The sequence below is a fragment of the Scyliorhinus torazame genome, chromosome 15 (genome assembly GCF_047496885.1).
Source record: "Scyliorhinus torazame isolate Kashiwa2021f chromosome 15, sScyTor2.1, whole genome shotgun sequence".
NCBI lineage: Eukaryota > Metazoa > Chordata > Chondrichthyes > Carcharhiniformes > Scyliorhinidae > Scyliorhinus > Scyliorhinus torazame.
Window position 1 is genome coordinate 6932903 of NC_092721.1, and position 18612 is coordinate 6951514.

Below are 18612 nucleotides of genomic sequence, written 5' to 3' on the forward strand. Positions count from 1 at the left end.
AGGATGGGAATGGAGAGGATGGGAATGGGGAGGATGGGAATGGGGAGGATGGGAATGGAGAGGATGGGGAATGGGGAGGATGGGAATGGGGAGGATGGGGAATGGGGAGGATGGGGAATGGGGAGGATGGGAATGGAGAGGATGGGAATGGGGAGGATGGGGAATGGGGAGGATGGGGAATGGGGAGGATGGGAATGGGGAATGGGGAGGATGGGAATGGAGAGGATGGGAATGGGGAGGATGGGAATGGAGAGGATGGGGAATGGAGAGGATGGGAATGGAGAGGATAGGAATGGGGAGGATGGGGAATGGAGAGGATGGGAATGGTGAATGGGGAGGATGGGAATGGGGAATGGGGAGGATGGGAATGGAGAGGATGGGAATGGTGAATGGGGAGGATGGGAATGGGGAATGGGGAGGATGGGAATAGAGAGGATGGGAATGGAGAGGATGGGGAATGGGGAGGATGGGAATGGAGAGGATGGGAATGGGGAGGATGGGGAATGGGAAGGATGGGAATGGAGAGGATGGGAATAGGGAATGTGGAGGATGGGGAATAGAGAGGATGGGAATGGGGAGGATGGGGAATGGGGAGGATGAGAAATGGAGAGGATGGGAATGGCGAGGACGGGAATGGGGAGGATGGGGGATGGCGAGGACGGGAATGGAGACGATGGAATTGGGGAGGATGGTGAATGGAGAGGATGGGGAATGGGGAGGATGGGGAATGGAGAGGATGGGGAATGGCGAGGACGGGAATGGAGACGATGGAATTGGGGAGGATGGGGAATGGAGAGGATGGGGAATGGGGAGGATGGGAATGGGGAGGATGGGAATGGAGAGGATGGGAATGGGGAGGATGGGAATGGGGAGGACGGGAATGGAGAGGATGGGAATGGGGAGGATGGGGAATGGGGAGGATGGGAATGGGGAGGATGGGAATGGGGTATGGGGAGGATGGGGAATGGGGAGGATGGGAATGGGGAGGATGGGGAATGGGGAGGATGGGAATGGGGAGGATGGGAATGGGGTATGGGGAGGATGGGGAATGGGGAGGATGGGAATGGGGAGGATGGGGAATGGAGAGGATGGGAATGGGGAGGATGGGGAATGGGGAGGATGGGAATGGAGAGGATGGGGAATGGGGAGGATGGGGAATAGAGAGGATGGGAATGGGGAGGTTGGGAATGGGGAGGATGGGAATGGAGAGGATGGGAATGGGGAGGATGGGAATGGGGAGGATGGGGAATGGGTGGATGGGAATGGAGAGGATGGGAATGGGGAATGGGCAGAATGGGGAATGGAGAGGATGGGAATGGGCTGGATAGGAACGGAGAAGATGGGGAATTGGGAGAATGGGGAATGGAGAGGATGGGAATGGGGAGGATGGGAATGGGGAGGATGGGGAATGCAGAGGATGGGGAATGGGGAGGATGGGAATGGAGAGAATGGGGAGGATGGGAATGGGGAGGATGGGAATGGGGAATGGGGAGGATGGGGAATGGAGGGGATGGGGAATGGGGAGGATGGGGAATGGAGAGGATGGGAATGGGGAGGATGGGAATGGAGAGGATGGGAATGGGGAGGATGGGGAATGCAGAGGATGGGGAATGGGGAGGATGGGAATGGAGAGAATGGGGAGGATGGGAATGGGGAGGATGGGAATGGGGAATGGGGAGGATGGGGAATGGAGGGGATGGGGAATGGGGAGGATGGGGAATGGAGAGGTTGGGAATGGGGAGGATGGGAATGGGGAGGATGGGGAATGGAGAGGATGGGAATGGGGAGGATGGGGAATGGGGAGGATGGGAATGGAGAGGATGGGAATGGGGAGGATGGGGAATGGGGAGGATGGGAATGGGGAGGATGGGAATGGAGAGGATTGGAATGGGGAGGAAGGGGAATGGGGAGGATGGGAATGGTGAGGATGGGGAATGGAGAGGATGGGAATGGGGAGGATGGGACTGAGGAGGATGGGGAATGGGTGGATGGGAATGGAGAGGATGGGAATGGGGAGGATGGGGAATGGAGGGGATGGGAATGGGGTGGATGGGAATGGAGAAGATGGGGAATGGGGAGGATGGGGAATGCAGAGGATGGGAATGGAGAGGATGGGAATGGAGAGGATAGGAATGGGGAGAATGGGAATGCAGAGGATGGGAATGGAGAGGATGGGAATGGGGAGGATGGGAATGGAGAGGATGGGAATGGGGAGGATGGGAATGGGCGGGGTGAGCAGGGTGAGCTGGACGTACGCACCCAGCTCGCCCCACCCGCCCAGCTCGCGCCGCCCGCCCAACTCACCCAGATCGCCCAGCTCACCCAGCTCGCCCAGCTCACCCAGCTCACCCAGCTCGCCCAGTTCGCCCAGCTCACCCAGCTCGCCCAGCTCACCCAGATCACCCAGATCGCCCAGCTCACCCAGATCGCCCAGCTCACCCAGATCGCCCAGTCGCCCAGCTCGCCAAGCTCACCCAGATCGCCCAGCTCGCCCAGCTCACCCAGATCGCCCAACTCACCCAGCTCACCCACATCGCCCAGATCGCCCAGCTCACCCAGATCGCCCAACTCACCCAGATCGCCCAGCTCACCCAGCTCGCCCAGCTCACCCAGCTCACCCAGATCGCCCAGCTCACCCAGCTCGCCCAGATCGCCCAGCTCACCCAGATCGCCCAGCTCACCCAGATCGCCCAACACACCCAGATCGCCCAGCTCACCCAGCCCGCCCAGCTCACCCAGCTCACCCAGCTCGCCCAGCTCACCCAGCCCGCCCAGCTCACCCAGCTCGCCCAGCTCACCCAGCTCGCCCAGCTCACCCAGTTCGCCCAGCTCACCCAGCTCGCCCAGCTCGCCCAGATCACCCAGCTCACCCAGATCACCCAGATCGCCCAGCTCACCCAGATCGCCCAGCTCACCCAGATCGCCCAGTTGCCCAGCTCGCCCAGCTCACCCAGATCGCCCAGCTCGCCCAGCTCACCCAGATCGCCCAACTCACCCAGATCGCCCAGATCGCCCAGCTCACCCAGCTCACCCAGATCGCCCAACTCACCCAGCTCACCCAGATCGCCCAGCTCACCCAGCTCGCCCAGCTCACCCAGATCGCCCAGCTGACCCAGATCGCCCAGCTCACCCAGCTCGCCCAGATCGCCCAGATCGCCCAGCTCACCCAGATCGCCCAGCTCACCCAGCTCACCCAGATCGCCCAGCTCACCCAGCTCACCCAGATCGCCCAGATCGCCCCGCTCACCCAGCTCGCCCAGCTCACCCAGATCGCCCAGCTCACCCAGCTCGCCCAGCTCACCCAGCTCACCCAGATCGCCCAGCTCACCCAGCTCTCCCAGCTCACCCAGATCGCCCAGCTCACCCAGATCGCCCAGCTTACCCAGATCGCCCCGCCCGCCCAGCTCGCCCAGCTCACCAAGATCGCCCAGCTCACCCAGTACGCCCAGCTCACCCAGATCGCCCAGCTCACCCCGCTCACCCAAATCGCTCAGCTCACCCAGCTCACCCAGATCGCCCAGCTCACCCAGATCGCCCAGCTCGCCCAGATCGCCCAGCTCACCCAGCTCGCCCGCCTGCCCCGCTCACCCAGCTCGCCCAGCTCACCCAGATCGCCCAGCTCACCCAGATCGCCCAGCTCACCCAAATCGCCCAGCTCGCCCAGATCACCCCGCCTGCCCCGCTCACCCAGCTCGCCCAGATCGCCCAGCTCACCCAGATCGCCCAGCTCACCCAGATCGCTCAGCTCACCCAGTACGCACAGCTCACCCAGCTCACCCAAATCGCTCAGCTCACCCAGCTCGCCCAGCTCACCCAGATCGCTCAGTTCACCCAGCTCGCCCAGCTCACCCAGCTCGCCCAGATCGCCCAGCTCGCCCAGATCGCCCAGCTCACCCAGCTCGCCCAGCTCACCCAGCTCGCCCAGATCGCCCAGATCGCCCAGCTCACCCAGCTCACCCAGATCGCCCAGCTCACCCAGCTCGCCCAGATCGCCCAGATCGCCCAGCTCACCCAGCTCACCCAGCTCGCCCAGCTCACCCAGCTCGCCCAGATCGCCCAGCTCACCCAGCTCACCCAGATCGCCCAGCTCACCCAGCTCACCCAGCTTACCCAGATCGCTCAGCTCACCCAGATCGCCCAGCTCACCCAGCTCGCCCAGCTCACCCAGCTCACCCAGATCGCCCAGCTCACCCAGATCGCCCAGCTCACCCAGATCGCCCAGCTCGCCCAGCTCACCGAGATCACCTAGCTCGCCCAGCTCGCCCAGCTCACCCAGATCGCCCAGCTCACCCAGATCGCCCAGCTCACCCAGCTCACCCAGATCGCTCAGCTCACCCAGCTCGCCCAGATCACCCAGCTCACACAGCTCGCCCAGCTCACCCAGATCGCCCAGCTCACCCAGCTCGCCCAGCTCGCCCAGATTGCCCAGCTCACCCAGCTCACCCAGATCGCACAGATCGCCCAGCTCACCCATCTCACCCAGATCACCCAGCTCGCCCAGCTCACCCAGCTCGCCCAGCTCACCCAGCTCACCCAGCTCGCCCCGCCTGCCCCGCTCACCCAGATCACCCAGATCGCCCAGCTCGCCCAGCTCACCCAGATCGCCCAGCTCACCCAGCTCACCCAGATCGCCCAGCTAACCCAGATCGCCCAGCTCACCCAGCTCGCCCAGCTCACCCAGATCGTCCAGCTCGCCCAGATCACCCAGCTCACCCAGCTCGCCCAGCTCACCCAGATCGTCCAGCTCGCCCAGATCACCCAGCTCACCCAGATCGCCCAGCTCACCCAGATCGCCCAGCTCACCCAAATCGCTCAGCTCACCCAGATCGCCCAGCTCGCCCAGATCGCCCAGCTCGCCCAGCTCACCCAGATCACCCAGCTCACCCAGATCGCCCAGCTCACCCAGATCGCCCAGCTCGCCCAGATCGCCCAGCTCGCCCAGATCACACAGCTCACCCAGCTCACCCAGATCGTCCAGCTCACCCAAATCGCTCAGCTCACCCAGATCGCCCAGCTCACCAAGCTCACCCAGATCGCCCAGCTCACCCAGATCGCCCAGCTCACCCAGCTCACCCAGATCACCCAGCTCGCCCAGCTCACCCAGCTCGCCCAGCTCACCCAGTTCGCCCAGCTTGCCCAGCTCACCCAGATTGCCCAGCTCACCCAGCTCGCCCAGATCGCCCAGCTCACCCAGATCACCCAGCTCGCCCAGCTCACCCAGATCGCCCAGCTCGCCCAGCTCACCCAGATCGCCCCGCTCACCCAGATCACCCAGCTCGCCCAGATCGCCCAGATCACCCAGCTCGCCCAGCTCGCCCAGATCGCCCAGCTCGCCCAGATCGCCCAGCTCGCCCAGCTCGCCCAGCTCACCCAGATCGCCCAGCTCACCCAGATCGCCCAGCTCACCCAGCTCGCCCAGATCACCCAGATCGCCCAGCTCACCCAGATCGCCCAGCTCACCCAGATCGCCCAGCTCACCCAGCTCACCCAGATCGCCCAGCTCACCCAGATCGCCCAGCTCACCCAGATCGCCCAGCTCACCCGGCTCACCCAGATCGCCCAGCTCACCCTGATCGCCCAGCTCACCCAGCTCGCCCAGATCGCCCAGCTCACCCAGCTCGCCCAGATCGCCCAGATTGCCCAGCTCGCCCAGCTCACCCAGCTCGCCCAGCTCGCCCAACTCGCCCAGATCACCCAGCTCACCCAGATTGCCCAGCTCACCCAGCTCACCCAGCTCGCCCAACTCGCCCAGCTCACCCAGCTCACCCAGCTCGTCCAGCTCACCCAGCTCGCCCAGATCACCCTGCTCACCCAGCTCGCCCAGCTCGCCCAGCTCACCCAGTACGCCCAGCTCACCCAGATCGCCCAGCTCACCCAGCTCGCTCCGCCCGCTCACCCAGCTCGCCCAGATCACCCCGCCTGCCCCGCTCACCCAGCTCGCCCAGATCACTCCGCCTGCCCCGCTCACCCAGCTCACCCAGCTCGCCCAGCTCACCCAGCTCGCCCAGCTCACCCAGTATGCCCAGCTCACCCAGATCGCCCAGCTCACCCAGCTCGCTCCGCCCGCTCACCCAGCTCGCCCAGATCACCCCGCCTGCCCCGCTCACCCAGCTCGCCCAGATCATCCCGCCCGCCCCGCTCACCCAGCTCACCCAGATCGCCAAGCTCACCCAGATCGCCCAGCTCACCCAGATCGCCCAGCTCACCCAGCTCGCCCAGCTCGCCCAGATCACCCTGCTCACCCATTACGCCCAGCTCACCCAGCTCGCCCAGATCATCCCGCCCGCCCCGTTCACCATGCTCACCCAGATAACCCAGATTGCCCAGCTCACCCCGCCTGCCCAGCTCACCCAGGTCACCCAGATCGCCCAGATCGCCCAGCTCGCCCAGATCGCCCAGGTCACCCAGATCGGCCAGCTCACCCCGCCTGCCCAGATCGCCCAGCTCACCCCGCCTGCCCAGCTCACCCAGGTCACCCAGCTCACCCAGCTCGCCCAGATCACGCAGCTCACCTAGCTCGCCCAGCTCACCCAGCTCGCCCAGATCACCCAGCTCACCCAGATCGCCCAGCTCGCCCAGATCGCCCAGCTCGCCCAGCTCGCCCAGATCGCCCAGATCGCCCAGGTCACCCAGATCGCCCAGCTCACCCCGCCTGCCCAGATCGCCCAGATCGCCCAGCTCACCCAGCTCACCCAGATCGCCCAGCTCACCCAGCTTACCCAGATCGCTCAGCTCACCCAGATCGCCCAGCTCACCCAGCTCGCCCAGCTCACCCAGATCGCCCAGCTCACCCAGATCGCCCAGCTCACCCAGATCGCCCAGCTCGCCCAGCTCACCGAGATCACCTAGCTCGCCCAGCTCGCCCAGCTCGCCCAGATCGCCCAGCTCACCCAGATCGCCCAGCTCACCCAGCTCACCCAGATCGCTCAGCTCACCCAGCTCGCCCAGATCACCCAGCTCACACAGCTCGCCCAGATCGCCCAGCTCACCCAGATCGCCCAGCTCACCCAGCTCGCCCAGCTCACCCAGCTTACCCAGCTCGCCCCGCCTGCCCCGCTCACCCAGATCGCCCAGATCACCCAGCTCGCCCAGCTCACCCAGCTCGCCCAGCTCACCCAGCTCGCCCCGCCTGCCCCGCTCACCCAGATCGCCCAGATCACCCAGATCGCCCAGCTCGCCCAGCTCACCCAGATCGCCCAGCTCACCCAGCTCACCCAGATCGCCCAGCTAACCCAGATCGCCCAGCTCACCCAGCTCGCCCAGCTCACCCAGATCGTCCAGCTCGCCCAGATCACCCAGCTCACCCAGCTCGCCCAGCTCACCCAGATCGTCCAGCTCGCCCAGATCACCCAGCTCACCCAGATCGCCCAGCTCACCCAGATCGCCCAGCTCACCCAAATCGCTCAGCTCACCCAGATCGCCCAGCTCGCCCAGATCGCCCAGCTCGCCCAGCTCGCCCAGCTCACCCAGCTCACCCAGATCACCCAGCTCACCCAGATCGCCCAGCTCACCCAGATCGCCCAGCTCGCCCAGATCGCCCAGCTCGCCCAGATCACCCAGCTCACCCAGCTCGCCCAGCTCACCCAGATCGTCCAGCTCACCCAAATCGCTCAGCTCACCCAGATCGCCCAGCTCACCAAGCTCACCCAGATCGCCCAGCTCGCCCAGCTCACCCAGATCGCCCAGCTCACCCAGCTCACCCAGATCACCCAGCTCGCCCAGCTCACCCAGCTCGCCCAGCTCACCCAGTACGCCCAGCTTGCCCAGCTCACCCAGATTGCCCAGCTCACCCAGCTCGCCCAGATCGCCCAGCTCACCCAGATCACCCAGCTCACCCAGATCGCCCAGCTCGCCCAGCTCACCCAGATCGCCCCGCTCACCCAGATCACCCAGCTCGCCCAGATCGCCCAGCTCACCCAGCTCTCCCAGATCGCCCAGCTCACCCAGATCACCCAGCTCGCCCAGCTCACCCAGATCGCCCAGCTCGCCCAGATCGCCCAGCTCGCCCAGATCGCCCAGCTCGCCCAGCTCGCCCAGCTCACCCAGATCGCCCAGCTCACCCAGATCGCCCAGCTCACCCAGCTCGCCCAGATCACCCAGATCGCCCAGCTCACCCAGATCGCCCAGCTCACCCAGATCGCCCAGCTCACCCAGCTCACCCAGCTCACCCAGATCGCCCAGCTCGCCCAGCTCACCCAGATCGCCCAGCTCACCCGGCTCACCCTGATCGCCCAGCTCACCCTGATCGCCCAGCTCACCCAGCTCACCCAGCTCGCCCAGATCGCCCAGCTCACCCAGCTCGCCCAGATTGCCCAGCTCGCCCAGCTCGCCCAACTCGCCCAGATCACCCAGCTCGCCCAGATTGCCCAGCTCACCCAGCTCACCCAGCTCGCCCAACTCGCCCAGCTCACCCAGCTCGTCCAGCTCACCCAGCTCGCCCAGATCACCCTGCTCACCCAGCTCGCCCAGATCGCCCAGCTCACCCAGCTCGCCCAGCTCACCCAGTACGCCCAGCTCACCCAGATCGCCCAGCTCACCCAGCTCGCTCCGCCCGCTCACCCAGCTCGCCCAGATCACCCCGCCTGCCCCGCTCACCCAGCTCGCCCAGATCACTCCGCCTGCCCCGCTCACCCAGCTCACCCAGATCGCCCAGCTCACCCAGCTCGCCCAGCTCACCCAGTACGCCCAGCTCACCCAGATCGCCCAGCTCACCCAGATCACCCAGCTCGCTCCGCCCGCTCACCCAGCTCGCCCAGATCACCCCGCCTGCCCCGCTCACCCAGATCATCCCGCCCGCCCCGCTCACCCAGCTCACCCAGATCGCCCAGCTCACCCAGATCGCCCAGCTCACCCAGATCGCCCAGCTCACCCAGCTCGCCCAGATCACCCTGCTCACCCAGTACGCCCAGCTCACCCAGCTCGCCCAGATCATCCCGCCCGCCCCGTTCACCATGCTCACCCAGATAACCCAGATTGCCCAGCTCACCCAGCCTGCCCAGCTCACCCAGGTCACCCAGATTGCCCAGCTCACCCCGCCTGCCCAGATCGCCCAGCTCACCCAGCTCACCCCGCCTGCCCAGCTCACCCAGGTCACCCAGATCGCCCAGATCGCCCAGCTCGCCCAGATCGCCCAGGTCACCCAGATCGGCCAGCTCACCCCGCCTGCCCAGATCGCCCAGCTCACCCCGCCTGCCCAGCTCACCCAGGTCACCCAGCTCACCCAGCTCGCCCAGATCACGCAGCTCACCTAGCTCGCCCAGCTCACCCAGCTCGCCCAGATCACCCAGCTCACCCAGATCGCCCAGCTCGCCCAGATCGCCCAGCTCGCCCAGATCGCCCAGCTCGCCCAGATCGCCCAGGTCACCCAGATCGCCCAGCTCACCCCGCCTGCCCAGATCGCCCAGCTCACCCCGCCAGCCCAGCTCACCCAGATCGCCCAGCTCACCCAGCTCGGCCAGATCGCCCAGCTCACCCAGCTCGCCCAGATCACCCCGCCTGCCCAGCTCGCCCAGATGACCCAGCTCACCCAGCTCACCCAGATCACCCAGCTCACCCAGATCGCCCAGCTCACCCAGCTCACCCAGATCGCCCAGCTCACCCAGCTCACCCAGATCGCCCAGCTCGCTCAGATCGCCCAGCTCACCCAGCTCACCCAGCTCACCCAGATCGCCCAGCTCGCTCAGATCGCCCAGCTCACCCAGATCGCCCAGCTCGCTCAGATCGCCCAGCTCACCCAGATCGCCCAGCTCACCCAGATCGCCCAGCTCGCCCAGCTCGCCCAGATCACCCAGCTCACCCAGCTCGCCCAGCTCGCCCAGATCACCCTGCTCACCCAGTACGCCCAGCTCACCCAGCTCGCCCAGATCATCCCGCCCGCCCCGCTCACCATGCTCACCCAGATAACCCAGATTGCCCAGCTCACCCAGCCTGCCCAGCTCACCCAGGTCACCCAGATTGCCCAGCTCACCCCGCCTGCCCAGATCGCCCAGCTCACCCAGCTCACCCCGCCTGCCCAGCTCACCCAGATCGCCCAGATCGCCCATCTCGCCCAGATCGCCCAGGTCACCCAGATCGCCCAGCTCGCCCAGATCACCCTGCTCACCCAGTACGCCCAGCTCACCCAGCTCGCCCAGATCATCCCGCCCGCCCCGCTCACCATGCTCACCCAGATAACCCAGATTGCCCAGCTCACCCAGCCTGCCCAGCTCACCCAGGTCACCCAGATTGCCCAGCTCACCCCGCCTGCCCAGATCGCCCAGCTCACCCAGCTCACCCCGCCTGCCCAGCTCACCCAGGTCACCCAGATCGCCCAGATCGCCCATCTCGCCCAGATCGCCCAGGTCACCCAGATCGCCCAGCTCACCCCGCCTGCCCAGATCGCCCAGCTCACCCCTCCTGCCCAGCTCACCCAGGTCACCCAGCTCGCCCAGATCACCCAGCTCGCCTAGCTCGCCCAGCTCACCCAGCTCGCCCAGATCACCCAGCTCACCCAGATCGCCCAGCTCGCCCAGATCGCCCAGATCGCCCAGCTCACCCAGATCGCCCAGCTCACCCAGCTCACCCAGATCGCCCAGCTCACCCAGCTCACCCAGATCGCCCAGCTCGCTCAGATCGCCCAGCTCACCTAGATCGCCCAGCTCACCCAGCTCACCCAGCTCACCCAGATCGCCCAGCTCGCTCAGATCGCCCAGCTCACCCAGATCGCCCAGCTCGCTCAGATCACCCAGCTCACCCAGATCACCCAGATCGCCCAGCTCACCCAGATCGCCCAGCTCGCCCAGCTCACCCAGATCGCCCAGCTCGCTCAGATCGCCCAGCTCACCCAGATCACCCAGCTCACCCAGATCACCCAGCTCACCCAGCTCACCCAGCTCGCCCAGATCGCCCAGATCACCCAGCTCGCCCAGATCGCCCAGATCATGCACTTGTGAAGATCAAATGAGATTTTGAAGCAACTCTTCACTTACCTCAAAATAAAACACTTCATCGAACTGGGGATTGTTCGTCTTTCGTTTTACTTTTGTTTTCTTCAGCTCAGACCTAGAGTCCAAAACAGCAAAAAGAGTCCGGGGCTCGTCAATGCACAACTTTAATCACATGGAAACCCTTAGAAACAAAAAGCAAAATACTGCAGCTGCTGAAGACCTGAGAGAAAATCTGTTCGAGTTGAAATGCTCAACAGGCCAGGCAACCTGAATTAGTGCCCAGTGTCAGGGAACTGCTGCCAATTCACCCTCCTTACCCTGGACTGGCCTACCTGTGACCCCAGATCCACAGCAATGTGGGTTGACTTGTAAATGCCCCCTGAAATGACCGAGCAAGTCCCTCAGTCCAAGGGTATTTAGGGATGGGCATAGATGCCCACATCTCATCAATTAATTTTTAAAACAAGGAATCTGGTGGGGACGGGGTGCAATGCTAACTTTACACCCCGCCCAACTTCACTGTAATTTGAAATCAACATTGGGCTGGTCTTAAACCAGCATTTCGCCCTCCAATCCCCTTGGACCAATAGACTGGTCCTAGTGCAGCTGGGAAAGAGAGTGAAAACCTCAATCTACACCCAGATCAGGCCCCATCTCAACACTGTTCATATCGCAACGGTAATGGGAAATATAGGGCGCTATGGAAATGAAAATTGGGCTCCTTCAAGTCCAGGCTGCAGGTTGATTGAAAGACTTTCCCCTGTATCAGCTGAGTACTGATGAGGGAGAAAGGGCAAAGATCGTGGAGACAAAGTACACACAAAGTTTCAGAGTTTACAGATTGAGGTTGGCATAACAAACAAGTGAGAATAAATATTAGAATGGATACCTGGACGGGCTTGACAAGATAATTGTCGCATAGGGATCACATTGTCCGTTGACAATTGGTAAATCTTGGCACTCTATTACACTGGTAAGGAATAAATAAATAAGAAAAGATCAATGATTAAAACGCAGATGAATTTTCTTACACCCTGGACAGTGTGTCTGGGGTCCTGACCCAGCCCACACTGCAAACATTTAGACTGCATTTAAGTTTCCAGCTGAGATGACTGCCTTTGCCCCCGCTGTCCTTCATTAATATTTGTTCTTTGCTGGTGTTTGAATTTCTCCAGGATTGCCACTAACTGCCCATTCCAACTCACCGCCTCTCTTCCTACCTTCCACTCCCTCCACACTTACCAATTCCATTTTCACTTTGACTCTCTAAGCCTCTGTCCCACACACTTGGTATCCACCGGGTTCCATCCCATTTCTAGGGTGTCACCTGTGACATCCTGCATAGCTATCCCTCTGCTCAAACTGACAACTGAGAGGTCATGTTCCACCCCAGAGACTTGGGAACAGATGCTAATGAGCAGTCTCACTGCAGTACTGAGGGAGTGCCGCACTGTCAGAGGGTCAGTACTGAGGGAGTGTTGCACTGTCAGAGGGTCAGTACTGAGGGAGTGCTGCACTGTCAGCGGGTCGGTACTGAGGGAGTGCTGCACTGTCCGAGGGTCAGTACTGAGGGAGTGCTGCACTGTCCGAGGGTCAGTACTGAGGGAGTGCTGCACTGTCAGAGGGTCAGTACTGAGGGAGTGCTGCACTGTCAGAGGGTCAGTACTGAGGGAGTGCCGCACTGTCAGAGGGTCAGTACTGAGGGAGTGCTGCACTGTCCGAGGGTCAGTACTGAGGGAGTGCTGCACTGTCCGAGGGTCAGCACTGAGTCAGTGTGAAGAAAATTTAAATCTTATCATTTACGATTTGTGGCTCTTCCGACAACTTTTGAAAATGCGAATAAAAACAGTCTTAAATTGACCACAAAGAGTGACGAAATATCAACTAAAGTATCAATTTTGTTTGTTGATATTGAGCACTACAAATGAATGTAATTAATGTAATCTTCCAGTAGTTCTGAGATAAGATAAATGTGTTGTGCCCTTCAAATGCAAAGCAAACATTTACTGTGTGCTTTTATTTGCAAGAAATCAGGATAAGGTATGAGTGTGCGCCCAAGTGTACGGGTGTGTTTGAGAGTGTTTATGTGTGTACGAGAGTCTGGGTGTGGATACATTTACCTCAATGTGGACTATGGGTGTGACCTAACAGAAACATTTCTATGTGTCATTTGTGACGGGTTTTGTTGGGAGTTTCCCGCCGGATTAGCCCACACATTTTCATCATTGGGGAGCTGAACTTGCTGGCTCGAGATTGGGCCACCATTTTGAAAGGGTGTACTGATCTCTAAGTGAGTTTGTGGGTCCCCTACACCCCCATCCATGGGCAATGTCAGCCACCATCACATTTGGACACTACCACCCCCCCCCAAGTGATGACACCCTGCTATGAGGTCCATGGGTCCTCCCCCTCTTCAGGACCCCCTTATAGGCAACCCTCCGTTGCAGAGCCCCACTCTTCAAACCCCAAACCTCCTGGAGGCCCCCTCTTAAATGCCCTGTACCCCACCCCCAGCCTTCACACTCCCTTTCCTCCTGTCAGAGGAATGCCCCCCCCCCCCCCTCTGGCCCTGACCCTTGGCAGTGTCACCCTGGCACCCAGGCAGTGCGCCTTCCGGCTTTGCAGTTCCAGGGTGGCAGTGCCAAGGTGCCCACATTCCAGGCGGAGGGCCAGGAGGCCACCTTGCACGGACCCCAAACACCCAGGGACCTCTGATGGCCTGGGAAATTCCCAAATTGCCAATCCACCTGGCCCACATTTGTGTGAGCCAGTACCGGACGGCGCCCGGCCTGGGCCTCCCTGGGGAGGCTGGCAAATCCCTGGTGAACTCGCTGATGTAGGGTTAAAACCGACGAGCACGGCTTGGTCATGCTGACTGTGGGCGGGGTCCTGATCTCAACGCCTCGCGAGGTCTGGGTAGAGCTTGCGAGGCGTCCCAGCTGCTGGGAAGCCCGCGGGAGACTTCACTCGGCATCTACCAGACACATCATGCTCCTGGCCGAGCGCGACGGGGCCGGTAGATAGCACCCTGCGTGTGAGAGAGGGTGTATGTCTGTGCAAGTGTGTGTATAAATATAAAAAGAGAGAGGGAGAGAGAGAGAGAAACAAAGGTTTCCCTGTACATGGATGGATGTGCAAGTTTGAGCTTGTCTGCATACATTTGAGTTGCACGGTACCACAGTGGTTAGCACAGTTGTTTCAGAGCTCCAGGGTCCCAGGTTCAATTCCGGCCTCAGGTCACTGTCTGTGCGGAGTCAGCACATTCTCCCCGTGTGTGCGTGGGTTTCCTCCGGGTGCTCCGGTTTCCTCCCAGTCCAGAGAGATGTGCAGGTTGGGTGGACTTGCCATGATAAATTGCCCCCTGGTGTCCAAAAAGGTTGGGTGGGGTTACTTTAAATGGTAAGATGTTAAAACATGCTGCTGTGCAGAGGGACCTGGGTGTGCTGGTGCACGAATCGCAAAAAGTTGGTGTGCAGGTGCAGCAGGTGATTAAGAGGGCTAATCGAGTTTTGTCTTTCGTTGCTAAAGGGATGGAGTTCAAGACTAGTGAGGTTATGCTGCAATTGTATAGGGTGGTGGTGAGGCCGCATCGGGAGTATTGTGTTCAGTTTTGGTCTCCTTACCTGAGAAAGGACATATTGGCACTGGAGGGAGTGCAGAGGAGATTCACTAGGTTGATCCCAGAGTTGAGGGGACTAGATTATGACGAGAGGTTGAGTAGACTGGGGTTGCACTCATTGGAGTTTAGAAGGATGCAGGGGGATCTTATTGAAACATATAAAATTATGAAGGAAATAGATAGGATAGATGCGGGCAGGTTGTTTCCACTGGCGGGTGAAAGCAGAACTAGGGGGCATAGCCTCAAAATAAGGGGAAGTAGATTTAGGACCGAGTTTAGGAGGAACTTCTTCACCCAAAGGGTTGTGAATCTCTGGAATTCCTTGCCCAGTGAAGCAGTTGAGGCTCCTTCTTTAAACGTTTTTAAGAAAAAGATAGATGCCTTTCTAAAGAATAAAGGGATTCGGGGATATGGTGTACGGGCCGGAGAGTGGAGCTGAGTCCACAAAGGTCAGCCATGATCTCATTAAATGGCGGAGCAGGCTCGAGGAGCCAGATGGCCTACTCCTAGTTCTTATGTTACTGGGTTACGGGGACAGGATGGAGGTGTGGGTTTGAGTAGCGTGCTCTTTCCAACGGCCGGTGCAGACTCGATGGGCCGAATGGCCTCCTTCTGCACTGTAAATTCTATGTTTCTATGATAGGTTTGCGTGTGAATGTATGTGTGTGCTTGAGTGTGGATGTTTATGCATCTGTGTGTGCGTGTATGTGAGTGAGTGTGTGGATGTAAGTATGTGAGCCTGTGTGTTAGTTTGTGTGTGTGGACGTTTGTGTGTGACACAGACATTGTATGTGCATTAACGGGTGTGCACGTAGAGGGATTAATGAGATATGGATTGAGTCCATTAGTAGGAATGATTGGGAGGTTGAGCTGACTGAAACCGAGCCATTAAACTGCTGGAAGAACGTGACGTACAACTACAGCCACTGATTCATGTCCTCCACTGGCAGTAAACCGATCAACCTGACACATGAATTCTGTTACAAGCCAGCTGAAAATAGACTTCACAAATGCTGAAAAACGGCTCAGAATTGTGATTGGAAGCCTGGAGAATTGCTGACGAGGAAACTGCTGTAAAATTTCCAGTGTCCTTTAAACAGGAGCCAGATTACCATTTCCTTCCCGTCAGGGCCTCTGAACAAGTTCATCCTTGTTTTAGATCCTGCAAGTGTTTAAAACCTTTGGGTTTGTCAGCAGAGTATTCAATCCCTTTCGGGAAATTGCCGGGCCTTCACACAACTCAAAAATGCCAGCACGATGAAAAAATACTTTTTTTTTGATTTGAAAGGGTGCCCAATTTTTGAAAAAAAGTGATGGTGCCTTTTATTTGGTGCTAAACACCTGTGTTTGGTTTTTAAAAATGGTTGTTTTATGCAGTTTGACAGATTATTCTTCCTGTCAGTTATTCACTGGGAGGTAGAGGTCTGGTACTGTCACTGGATTAGTGACATCCGGGGTTAATGCTCTGGGATCGAATCCCACCACGGCAGATGGGATCTGACAGTAACAAGGGGCGAGATTCTCCGACCCCCGCTGGTTGCCGAATTCTCAGGCACCGGTTATTCGGCGGGGTTGGGAATCACGCCGTGCCGGTTGGCGCCCCCCCCCCACCACCCCCCCGGCGATTCTCCGGCTCGGATGGGCCGAAGTCCCGCAGCTAAAATGCCTGTCCTGCCGACGTAGATTAAACCACCTACCTTACTGGCGGGACAAGGCGGCGCGGGCGGGCTCCGGGGTCCTGGGGGGGGGGGGGCGCGGGACGATCTGTCCCCGGGGGGGTGCCCCCACGGTGGCCTGGCCCGCGATCGGGGCCCACCGATCCGCGGGCGTGCCTGTGCCGTGGGGGCATTCTTTTCCTTCCGCCTTCGCCACGGTTTCCACCATGGCGGAGGCGGAAGAAACTCCCTCCACTGCGCATGTGCGGGAATGCCGTCAGCGGCCGCTGACGCTCCCGCGCATGCGCCGCCCGGAGATGTCATTTCCGCGCCAGCTGACGGGGCACCAAAGGCCTTTTCCGCCAGCTGGCGGGGCGGAAATTCGTCCGGCGCCGGCCTAGTCCCTCAATGTTGGGGCTCGGCCCCCAAAGATGCGGAGCATTCCGCACCTTTGGGGCGGTGCGATGCCCGACTGATTTGCGCCGTTTTGGGCGCCGGTCGGCGGACATCGCGCCGTTTCCGGAGAATTTCGCCCCAGGAGTCAATTGTATTAAAAGCCCGTCGGGTTGATGAACCTTTAGGGAAATAAACCTGCCGCCCTTATTCCGTCTGGCCTACATGTGACTCCAGGTCCACGGGTATGCCATTGACTCTTTAAGAAAAATGCAAAGCCAGGGCAATTAGCGATACCCACATCCAATGAACCAATAAAACAAATGCAAATTTTCGTGAGAAAGACAGACCTGCATTTCTATAGCACCTTTCACAACCTTACGACATCTATCAGGGTCCTTCCTATTGATTCCCTGAGTTCATCCCCCCCCCCCCCCCCCGTTATTGTTTTGTTCCGTGGGCATGTATCTTTTATTTTATTTTTCCAATTAAGGGGCGATTTAGCGTGGCCAATCCACCTACCCAGCACATCTTTGGGTTGTGGGGGCGAGACCCACACAGACACGGGGAGAATGTGCAAACTCCACACGGACAGTGACCCAGGGCTGGATCGAACCCGGGACCTCGGCGCGTGAGGCAGCAGTGCTAACCACTGCGCCGCCGTGCCGCCCCTAGAGACTGAACTTCAGAATATGATTAGTTTCCTGTTGCAAAGCCGAAATGGGCTATCACAAAAGGTTCCACATAATCAATCCTCTGATTCTGCATAAGTGCAAGGTATCTCTCCACACCCTTTAATATCGCACTGACTCTAATCCCACTCTCCCGCTCTCTCCCCACACCGGTTAGTGATTCTCTTTCTCACGCAACAATTTCCGTTTCGTCTAGAAGGAATATTTTGCTTTGCTTGCCCCCAATGGTTGATTTCACATTTTACCCACCACCCACATTCCTTTGAGGTGGATGCGTAACTCTGCAGTGAATGACCATTGCAGTCTGTGTTTGTGCTGTGTTCTGCATGCTGCGTTAATGCAGCAAATTCACCCCAACCCTGGCAGGGAGCACACTGCAGAGAGGTGTGTGTGTGACACTGATGACCATGGCTGACTCAGGGAGGACAGGAGCCTGCAGCTTTATAACACACTGTAACCAACACCGTCACTAAATGTTACAATGCAAACCAGCAACCGCGTGTCACTTCACCACTTGACCCGCTTCAGTGAATAAACAGATGTAGAAGAATCCAGGGGGAAAACCCGAGTTTCAAACTATTCTCCTGATTCCTCACAGTTGTGTGGCCAAGGTGGGGAGACAGATTTAAGATACACATCAGCCATGGGGCAACTCAGTGGTAAAACATGCTCGAGGGGCTGAATGGTCCCCTCCTGTTCCTATTTGTTTGAACTTTCGAAGTTGTTCTCTGTCTTCTGGATCAAGACCACATTCCACAGGCCCAAGGGGCCTCACAAAAAAATTAAGCACAAATACATTTTTGTGCAAACACTCGCTCGAGCTCACAACTAAAGTAAATGGTAAAATCACGCAGCAAATCTCAGTGAATAATTGACTACAGCAGGAGGTCAGATCCCAAGGATACAAAATAAAACAGGAACTCACCGTGTGGCCAACTTATGGCAAATGGTCCCAATATCAGTGATGACTTCACTCAGTCTCAGCTCCAGGTGAACTTTGCCCTGAAATAGCAATCATAATCTGTAGTTATACCATGCAGAAATAGTGGTCATAATGTGGAGTAAAACCCTGCGGAAATAGTGATCATAATGTTGCATTACACCATGCTGAAATAGTGATCATAATGTGGCACTACACCATGCTGAAATAGTGATCATAATGTGATGTTACACCATGCAGAAATAGTGATCATAATGTGGCGTGACACCATGCAGAAATAGTGATCATAATGTGGCGTTACACCATGCAGAAATCATCTGCAGCAAGATGCACCTGCGACTATTCACTGAAATTTATTTTTAACGAAAGTAAATATTTCTAAACAGCA

At 59.3% G+C, this 18612-nt stretch overlaps 1 protein-coding gene across 2 annotated transcripts in view; it reads right to left on the reverse strand.

Moving 5' to 3' along the window:
* Window positions 1–18612, reverse strand: part of rasa3 (RAS p21 protein activator 3) — a 270301-nt gene that overhangs the window by 102237 nt on the left and 149452 nt on the right. For both annotated transcript variants that reach the window (XM_072476016.1, XM_072476017.1), the window contains exons 5-7: window positions 18210–18286; window positions 11815–11895; window positions 10968–11040 (exon numbers count right to left, since the gene is read on the reverse strand). In XM_072476016.1, the coding sequence (XP_072332117.1) occupies window positions 10968–11040; window positions 11815–11895; window positions 18210–18286 (231 nt within the window). The remainder of the gene's footprint in view (window positions 1–10967; window positions 11041–11814; window positions 11896–18209; window positions 18287–18612) is intronic.